Source organism: Gracilinanus agilis, chromosome 1 (assembly GCF_016433145.1).
Source record: "Gracilinanus agilis isolate LMUSP501 chromosome 1, AgileGrace, whole genome shotgun sequence".
Taxonomy (NCBI): domain Eukaryota; kingdom Metazoa; phylum Chordata; class Mammalia; order Didelphimorphia; family Didelphidae; genus Gracilinanus; species Gracilinanus agilis.
In genome coordinates this window covers 724124844-724134628 of record NC_058130.1, presented here as the reverse complement: position 1 = coordinate 724134628, position 9785 = coordinate 724124844, and the positions used below count along the sequence as shown (strand labels likewise).

General features: G+C 40.8%; 1 protein-coding gene across 1 annotated transcript in view; it reads left to right on the top strand.

The window, feature by feature from the left end:
- The first annotated feature begins 292 nt into the window (after nucleotides 1-292).
- The window catches only part of LOC123243575 (calcium homeostasis endoplasmic reticulum protein), a 28371-nt gene continuing 18878 nt past the window's right edge, over nucleotides 293-9785 (top strand). Inside the window, exons 1-5 of the mRNA XM_044671581.1 lie at nucleotides 293-355; nucleotides 636-809; nucleotides 4240-4436; nucleotides 5102-5239; nucleotides 6172-6323. Coding sequence (XP_044527516.1) covers nucleotides 331-355; nucleotides 636-809; nucleotides 4240-4436; nucleotides 5102-5239; nucleotides 6172-6323 — 686 coding nt within the window. The 5' untranslated portion in view covers nucleotides 293-330. The remainder of the gene's footprint in view (nucleotides 356-635; nucleotides 810-4239; nucleotides 4437-5101; nucleotides 5240-6171; nucleotides 6324-9785) is intronic.

The following is a 9785-nucleotide window of genomic DNA, read 5'->3' as shown; positions in this document are numbered from 1 at the left end:
TGCTGCCGTGGGGCCCAAGAGGAGAAGCCAGTTATCTAAAGTAGAGAAGCACGGTGGAGATGGATGGCGTTCTGGCCCTGGAGAAGAAAAGCAGCATTCCGAATGCAAAAGGCCAAAGCTATTTCCCGCCATTCGCCCCAGCTCCGGACCCTGGAGGCCCCGCCCCCGCTGAAGAGCTCACTTCCGGTTTGCCTTGGCGAGAGCCGTAAGTCGCTACCGGAAGATGCCTGATGGGTCGCAAAAGTGAAGTGCGACACTTCCGGCCGGCTTCTGTCTCTGGCGCGGGGAGGAATCGTGAGCTTCCCGAGGACGTTCTTCGGCTCCGGAGCCATGGAGCTGCCGCTGCCGCCTGACGGTGAGTCTGGGCCCAGGCCCTGGCCACCGCTTTCCTCCCCATCTCCGCCAAGATACAATCTCCCTGGTCCCGTCCCTTCCCGCAGCCCCGCCCCCATCGTCCCCGTTTCCCTGCGGGCCCCGCCCCCTCCTCCTGGCGCCTCAGTTTCCCCCCTAGGCCCCAATCATTTTTCCCACCGCCGGGGATATCTGGAGGGGAGGTTCTGACCCGAGCGGGCTCCCCGCGCCCACGTGTCTTCCCTGTCTTTTCTCTGACCCATTCTCTCCTGTCCGGGCCCCAGACCAGGAGCTGCGGAATGTCATCGACAAGCTGGCCCAGTTCGTGGCCCGCAATGGGCCAGAGTTCGAGAAGATGACGATGGAGAAGCAGAAAGACAACCCTAAATTCTCCTTTCTCTTTGGGGGCGAGTTCTATAACTACTACAAGTGCAAGTTGGCCCTGGAGCAGCAGCAGCGTGAGTGGATCCAGACATTTTTGGAACTAGTGGGGCTTTGGAACAGGCTCTGGCCTGAGTGGGTTGTGACAGCCTCCTCCATTTAAATCGGGGAATATTTATTTATTAAGTACCTACTGCATACTAGATATTTTGTTAATACCTAGTATATTACAATACTACTGGGAGTTTAGGAGGAAAAAAGAATCCTATTCCTCACGAAGCTTACATTCTCCTGGGGAATGCAACTGTGACATATGTAAATAAATACTTGAGGAGGAAGGGAAAAAAACTGAGAAATGGGGAAAGGTTTCTCTGAGCTCAGTCTCAAAGGAAGCTAGGAATGTTATGAAATAAATGTAAGATAGGAGTGCATTTCAGGCATGAAGAATAGCCTTTGGAAAGGCACAAAGTTTTATAAATCATTTAATAAGCATTTATTAAGTGCTTTCTATGTGCTGAGCACTGTGCTAAATGCTGGGGAGAAAAGGGAAGGCAACAACAGTCACTGTCTTCAAGGAACATTCTAATAGAGGAGACAAAATGTAAATAACAAGATACATACAAAGTGGGCACAGAGGAGATGGATGGAAGGTGATGGGAAGGAGAAAAGGCCAAGCAGCTGAGGAGGGCCTGTGAAAGGCCTCCTGCAGAAGGTGGAATTTGAGCTGAGTGTTAATGAAAACTAGGGGAACAAAGAGGAAGGGGAGAGAGGTCGGAGAGCATTCTTAACATGGAGGGAAAAAAGCAGTACAAAGACACCTCGACCAGTGATAGAACATGGTGTATTTAAGGAAATATAGTTAGACTTGGCTTGGAAAGGAGTAAAGTATAAAGAAGCTAGAAAGGTAGGAAGAGGCCCAGGTAATGAGGAACTTTAAATAGCAGAGAAACTTACATAGGATCTTGAGGGAGTTCTGATATAAAATGTTGAATTTGGAGACCATAATAAGCCAAACTGTTTAAAATATTTATTGCAAGAAGTTGCAAAATATATCTGGGGAATAAGCTGGAGCCAGAATGTTAATAGCATTAAATTTCAAGCTGAGAAGTTTATTATCCTAGAAGCACTAGGCAGCTACTGAAGATCCTTAAGTATAGAAGCAATTTAGAACTATGTATTCTGAAGAGTTTGGCAGAGAAGCCAATGTGAAGATTGGATACAAGGATGATGCAGGGAGAATAATTGGGAAGTTATATTTCAGTTAAGAAGTGTTAAGGGCTTAAACTAGAAGTAGCAATAAAGGGAGGAATTTTAAAGATGTGAATGTAGATTTGATTAAATAGTGGAACTTAATGGATATGAAGGGTGAGAGAGAGTGAAGAATCAAGGGTGACACTTAAGTTTGACCCTGGTGAGTGAAAGGATTGTAGTACTGTCAGCAAAAATAATAAAAGTGATGAATGAGAAATGAATTTAAGATTGTGGCATTTTGATTTAGAGATATCAAAGAGTTAGCCATGAATTTGTTACAGATAGACTGTATCTCAGAAGAGAAGTGAGGGTTGGATATATAGAATTGTGAATCATCCAAATAGAGATTATAATTGAACCTATTAGAGCTGATGAGAATTAATAAAAAGAGGCTATGGAGTTAGAGTTGAAGAGGGTCCTGGCAAAGCTATGTATGATAATCCACTGTTAGTGGACAGGAGATTTTTTTTGTCCTGCAAAAGAAACTGAGAATAATTAAACATGTAGGAGAACCAACAAAGAACATTAACCAAAAAAACAAAAAACAAAAAAAACAAGGAAGATTGAGTAGAAGGATCCTGGAATGCTAGATTTAGGGCTTAAAGGTACCTTAGAATTCATCTAGGATAATCTGCTTATTTTATAGGTGAGAAAACAGAGGCTCAGAGAAGGGAAGTGATTTGTCTAAGGGGAATAAGTGGCAGGCCTAGCATTTGACTCCAAACCAGTACTCTCTCTTATGCCATTTCCTCCCTTAAAGGTGATCCTTAAGTTCAAAGTGCTTCAAAGAGATCAAGAAGGATGAAGACTGTGAATGAGCCATCAAACTTAGCAATTAGGAGACTATATCTCACCTTTGACATGGTTTCAGATGAGAACAAAGTCAGATTCCAGATAGGATTTGAGCAGTCTTAATTTTTGTAGGTAGCAAACATAGTTGTCTTTTTCTAAGAATTAGGTTATGAGTAGGTCTACATCAATAGCTTGAGGGGATGACAGGGTTAATGAAAGCTTTTGATCATGGATAAAACATGGGCACATTTGTACCCTGTCAAGGAGATAAGACATGATAAAATTGACAATGAGAGAAAAGGATCAGGGATCAAGGTGCCTAATGGGTAGCCACAAGTAGAGGGATTTATTTTAGCAAGAAGCATCAGGTCTTTGACAGTTTAATTTTTTTCAAGTGTTTACTTAGTGACTAGTGGTACATGGTTATTATCCTGTTTTATTAATGAGGAAAAGGGGGAGGGACTTGCAAAACTAGAGATTTTTCCTAATTAGGTGATCTTTCCACTTCAGTAGTTTCTCTGCCCTGGTAGTAAGTTCTCCCTAAATTATTCCAGGACCTAGACTAGAACCAAACAGTTGGAAGTGATGAGTTTGTTTTGTAAATGGAAGTCTCAGCTCTCATGTCAAAAATGTATCTGTCAGAACTGATGACTATACAAAGGAGTTTTGACAGAGGATCACATGTTTCTGTTTTTAATTCAATTCTTGAGTAGGATAAGAGGTTTTGAAGTGGGTTGCTTTATGAGGTAGCAAGATACCTATCAGCAGAAATCTTCTAAGTGGTGGTTCATTGACCACTTGTCAGGAACTTGGAGTGGTATCTAACTAGAACTGAGATTCTTGAATTCTAAAACAGGGACTTTGACACTGAATAGGGAGTCAGGAGAGCTGGTTGTCTCATTTTGAAGCCTCCAGTTGACTAATTATGAGTAAGTACCTTTCCCTTCCCAGGCCTCAGTTTCTCTTAGGTAAAAGGAAAGATTATAGAGATATTCTTGAAGGTACCTTCTAACTCTGAATTCTGTGAAATTATGTAAGTAACTATGGAACCTTGAGCCAGATTTTTCCTCTCTGTAGGCCTCAGTTTTTCTATCTCTGAAAAGAAATAATTGGGTATGATCATTCATAAGGTCTTTGTAATTTTAAATCTCATATGGTCTTTCTTCCCAGCTATAATACTCCATGGGTATTGTTAAAGATTAGGAGTGGGGGAGGTAAAAGTTGCTTGAGAAAGATGAGGTCCATTTCCAAAAAGAAAAATCTGAAGGGAAGAATAATTTGGAGATGGTTTCTTTTTTTTAATTGTCTTTTTATTAGTAAAAATAGCTTCTCTTTTCCACAGTCTTTGAAGGAATCCCTAATCATGTAAAAACAGAATGAGTTCCAGAGCAGACATGAAGAGAAGAGTAAAAAGTTTATGTGCTATTGGAAAATTTTTTGTCTTTACTTTTTATGCCCTGGTAGTGATATGTAAACAGCAGACCCCAGAGCTAGAACCTGCTGCCCAGATACAGCCCTTGCCACAGCCTTTGCCGCAGCCCTCCCTACCACCAGCTTCAACCATCAATCCCTCTCAGGGAGCCCCTTCTATGGAAGAACTCATTCAGCAGAGCCAGTGGAACCTACAGCAGCAGGAGCAGCATCTTCTAGCCATGAGACAGGTAAAGCAGCTGTTCTTTGCTAAATATCATTGGCTCCTCATCCTCTCCATGACTCTCCCACAATCACCTGCTTCCTGGTGAGACTACCACAATAGTCTTTGCCACCTTTGTCAGTAATGGTTTTAGAAAGGGATTTGGAGATTCTCTTAATGGGGGAAATATGTACAAATTTTATGTTTTGGGGACATTAATGGACATATAAACTATGAAGCACAATTACAGCCGTGAATAAGCAGATCCTGGACACCAGTCCTAATTTGGACATTTTCCAGACCTTGGGTAAAGCCCTTTCCCTCTTTCGGCCTCAGTTTTCTTTTCTATGAAATGGAGTAAGAGGGGATACTTGACTAGATGTTTATTCTTCTCTGAGGTTTCCCTCTGCTTACTATGTCAACTCCCAGTAATGTGGATCCTAGTAAAGATTGATATGGAGTTAATAATTTTGTTCAACTTCTGTGAAAGCAAAATGCTTGAGTAAAGAAAAATGTTTGACATTATTGTGTGAAGTCTGATCTTCCTTTTGGGTGGAGAATTCTTTAAATCTGGAATCTTAAGTTATATAGTCAGAATGCAGTTGGTCCAACATCTGAAGAAATCCTTGTTTCTCTGGCTTTTTGTTATTATATATCAAATGAATGAATACATCTTGGTCTGGTCTTCTTTAGGAGCAAGTTACATCTGCAATAGCTCATGCAGTGGAACAGCAGATGCAGAAACTCCTGGAGGAAACCCAACTGGACATGACTGAGTTTGATAACCTGCTACAACCAATAATTGATACGTGCACCAAAGATGCAATCTCTGTAAGTAAGAGACTGCTCCAGAAAATGTGCAGGGGCAGATAGGTATTGTCACCCTAAGACGAAGTCTTGGTCCAGTTACACTTCCTTTGGCTAAAAAGGAGTCATTCATTCCTTCAGTTTATTGGATGCTTGCTCTGTAGGAGGCTCTGTTAGATGACCAGTTATCCATTGGTTGGTCATTCTGACTGAAAAAAAGGAGGTGTATGTGTGTGTAGGGGTGGGGTCCTATTCCTTTGTCCTGTTTTTAGAGGGGAAAAAGAAAAGTGAAATAGACTGCTTTTTAAGATAGATTTCCTGCCATTGGAAGGGTTCAAACAGATATTTCGAGGAATCTTTTAGAGGGAATTTTTGCCAGAAGTAGGTGGATTGTAGTGCATGACTTGTGAGGTCCTTCCCATCTCTAGGACTATGTGATTCAGTCTGTAACAGGAAGAGCATCAGATGTGGAGTCAGAGCCAAGATTTGGATTTCCCTTATACCATTTTACTTGACAAAAGCACTTTACCCTTCAAACCTATTTTGTCACCTGCCAGTTAGAACCTGGGTCTGGAGTCTGGGAGGTCTGGGTTTCTATTCCTCTTATTAGCAGGTATATTATGATGGGCAAAAACTCTAACCTCTCTGATTGAGATTTCTTTATCTGTGAAATAGGAATTGTGTATTTGTAGGCCACTGGTCTTAAGAAAGTCGTGTTAAGTCTCAGATTTTATGTCGTTGCTATAGTGCTTTGCAGACAAGTGTCCTATGAACATCCTTTATAATATCATTGGAGTGACTGACCTCAGTTTGGTTCTTGTGAAGAAAATGTTTTGTAAATTGTGAGACACCTCAGAAAAGGACCTATTTATCATTGTTTGCCATGGTGATTCTAAGTAAAACTCTGAAGAATGTTTAAATAGTCTCATTGACAGTTATTAAATTGGCATTTTTAGGCGGGAAAGAACTGGATGTTCAGTAATGCCAAGACTCCCCCACACTGTGAGTTAATGGCTGGCCACCTCCGAAATCGAATAACTGCTGAGGGAGCACATTTTGAGCTGCGATTGCATTTGATTTACCTAATCAATGACGTTCTACATCACTGGTAAGAGCTTTTATTAAATCTCTTTTCTGGATTGTCTTCCAGGATATGTAGCTCTTCTACACAAGTGTGCATTCCCTTCAAGGTTCTCAGTTTTCTGTTCTATCTCATCTACTATTCTTTTGTATACCATTATCTGCCCTTCCCTTCTCAGACCCAGAAATCTAACTTATTAGTCCTGAACATACCCTATAATGAAGTTACTGATGAAGTTATTTACATGTATGCAAGGACCACACATATAGATTGTATTACCTTTTTCTTTTTTTTTTTTTAAACCCTTAACTTCTGTGTATTGGCTTATAGGTGGAAGAGTGGTAAGGGTGGGCAATGGGGGTCAAGTGATAGATTGTATTACCTTTTTAAAGATTTCTTCTTTTGATGGCATAGCCCAGTAGTTCCCAGACTTTTTTGGCCTACTGCCCCCTTTCCAGAAAAAATATTAATTAGCGCCTCCTGTCACATACTATCACGGTCCCCTTACAGTTATTCACTGCCCCAAATGCACCCGTGGCCATCACCGCTCTCCTCGATCACTGCAGCACCCACCAGGGGGCAGTGGCACCCACTTTGGGAATCACTGGCATAGCCTATGCTCAAACTAACTTGTTTTAAGTCTGTCTCCATTTGACTCTGTGCTCGATCTCTTGGTAGTAAGGATATCATTAAACCTTTCACATTGGAAGATGAGATCAGTTCACTGTGTGTGTCTTTGGATCACCAGCAAAGAGGATGGATTGACTGTTTTGAATTGTCCACACTTTGGATCCCTCTTTTAATGAATTGTATGTGAGAGATGTTCAAGCCTTTGTCCAAAGCCACAGTCAGTCAGTCTGTCTGTCTGTCTGTCTATCTCCCCCTCTCTCCCTCTCCCCTTCTCACACTCTTCCCCTTCGCCCCCCCTCCCCCAATGTAATCTTTGACTACAGAGACTATGTTTTCATATAATTCCAGATTCTTATTTTGAACATTTGGGTTGTGTCTTCACTACTCTTTACCTTGGTAAGATTACACTTGTTTTCCACCAAATCACTGTTTCATTCTGTCCAGGTTTTACATTCTCCTTTAAAAAATTCTCCCTCTTGTGCCACTGGATTAAGTCACTTCAGCTTTCCCCCATCCATGAATCTTGCAGTTTCGTTGTGGGAGAATTCCCCTTTGTCCTAAAACATTTTTCCAGCTTTTCCTTATACATCTTTATTCTAGCTGAAATCTAACTCTTTCATGGAGATAGCATATGTCTTTCTATTGTCCAAGCATTAAAGCATGAGTTAGGAAACCAGGCTTCAAGTTTCAGCTTGACCTCTTGCCACCTGTGTAACATTCAGCAAATTATTTCAACATGAAGTAGTAGAAAGAGCCACTGTGTTTGGAGACCAAGGACATGGGTTCAGATCCCACTGTTTTATTACCCATGTGCCCTGTACAAGTCAGATCTCTTTTCTGAGTCCCAGTTTCCTCGTCTTTAAAATGAAAGAGTTTGACTAGGTGATCTTTCAGATCTCTTTCAGCTTGAAATCCTATGATCCTCTGACGCCCTTCACCTCTAGCCAGTCAGTGGTTGTTCAGTCACTCAGTTGTGCTCAGTTACTTAAGCATTTGTTTAGTGCCTATTATGTTGCTAGTCACTGTGCTAAGCATTTTATTTGTAAAATAATACTAATACTACCTACTTGTCAGGAAGACGGTAGTGGAGAAAATGCTTTGTAAACTATGAAATGCTGTTATGAATATATAAATGAATGATAATAGCTTGTTATCACTCCACTTCCCCCTCATTTCCATGCTCTGCCACCCTACTGAGTGCTATTAATTTAAACTTCTTCTCTTTGCCAGACTCTTCAGGTCACTTTTTTCTGTCAGCACTCACACTATGCCTTCCTTAGATCTTCCTGCATAGGAGGCTAATGGCACAGTGGATTGAGATCGATCTTAGTCAGGACAGGCCTGCGTTCATATTCAGCTTTTGACATTTACTAGCTATGTGACATTGGGTAGGGCTTTCTCCTTCTCCCTATCTGTAAAACAGAAAGAATAATATAGCACCTCCCTTCCTTGATTATTGTAAGGATAAATAAGATAATATTTGTAAGCACTTTGTAAACCTTAAAGTGTAAAGTAAATGCTAGCTATTGGTAAGTGCCTAATTCATGCTTTTTCTTCTTTCCTCTGATACCTGCTATCTTCCCGAGTAATTTTAGTTCAACTCTTTGACCTCCCAGTTACATGTCTACTTCATACTAGTAACCTACTGGAAACGAATTCTCAGATTTCTGCTTTTGAAGCTTCAAATGTAGTAGTTGCACCATCCAATCACAACTTCCTATCTCTCACTTACAGCCTCTGGCTACTCCTACTTCATTCAGTTTATTAGCCCCCTTCTAAATATATTTGTCCAGTCCATTCCTTAATCATTGCCTTTAATAGAGCTCTAAAAATTTTGTTACTCTTTTGACACTTTTCACTATGACTATTCCTATTCCTGAAAGATCTCTAGCATCTATTTTTTTCCTTTCTTTATTCAATCTACTCTAGATTACTATTAGGAAAAATAGCAAATTACTACCATTGTATGTATGGACCCCAGTCTCTACAAATTCCTCAACTTTAAGTGTGAACCTTCCTCCCCCTGCGAGCTGCGTTTATGTGTTCGTTATGCTCTGTAATCCCTTCCCCACTCCTTGCCATCATTTCAGCCTATCTTTTTGAATCCTGATTCAAGTTAGCCAGTGTATTCCTATCTGTCCTTCCCAGCTATTTGTATCTTGAAAGGATAAGAAAATTAATTTCTATACACATTCCTCATATACTGGTTCAGTTAAATTTTTATTTGAATAGTTTTATTGTCCTCACCACTGAACCTGTTCTTGAAGAAAAAAGTAAACAAAGCCAACTGGCAAATCAGTGACAGTGTGGTCCAAATTTTATATACATAGACCCAACATTTCTTCTGAGAAGGAGGAGATAAGTTTCTTAATCAGTTCTCCAGGGCAACTTTTTATTACAGTCATGTATGTTATTGAAATCCTTGTTTCAATACTATTGATTCTACTTTCTTAACTCTGTTATCACTTTTTACTAGTCCTCATATTCATATTCATAATTTTTAATGGATCAATAATATTTTATTATGTACAGAAGAATGTTATGGGTTAAGACATTGGAGTTAAGTGACTGGCCCAGGGTCACACAGCTAGGGTGTGTCTGAGGCCCGATCTGAACCTAGATCCTTCTGACTCCAGGCCTAGCTCTCTCCACTCTGCTACCCATCTGCCCTTCTGGCAAAAACATATTGACAGTATTCCATCTCCCTATGGGAATTTCTGTAATTCCAGAACAATTCTACTTCTCAGTCTATCAGTAACTTTATCAGAGGTTATCTTTCCCTTAGTGGGCAAGAGACTTTCAGAACTGTAGGGAAAAAAATGCTCAGTTTTTTTGGAGGGGGATGGAGGGTGGGGGTGC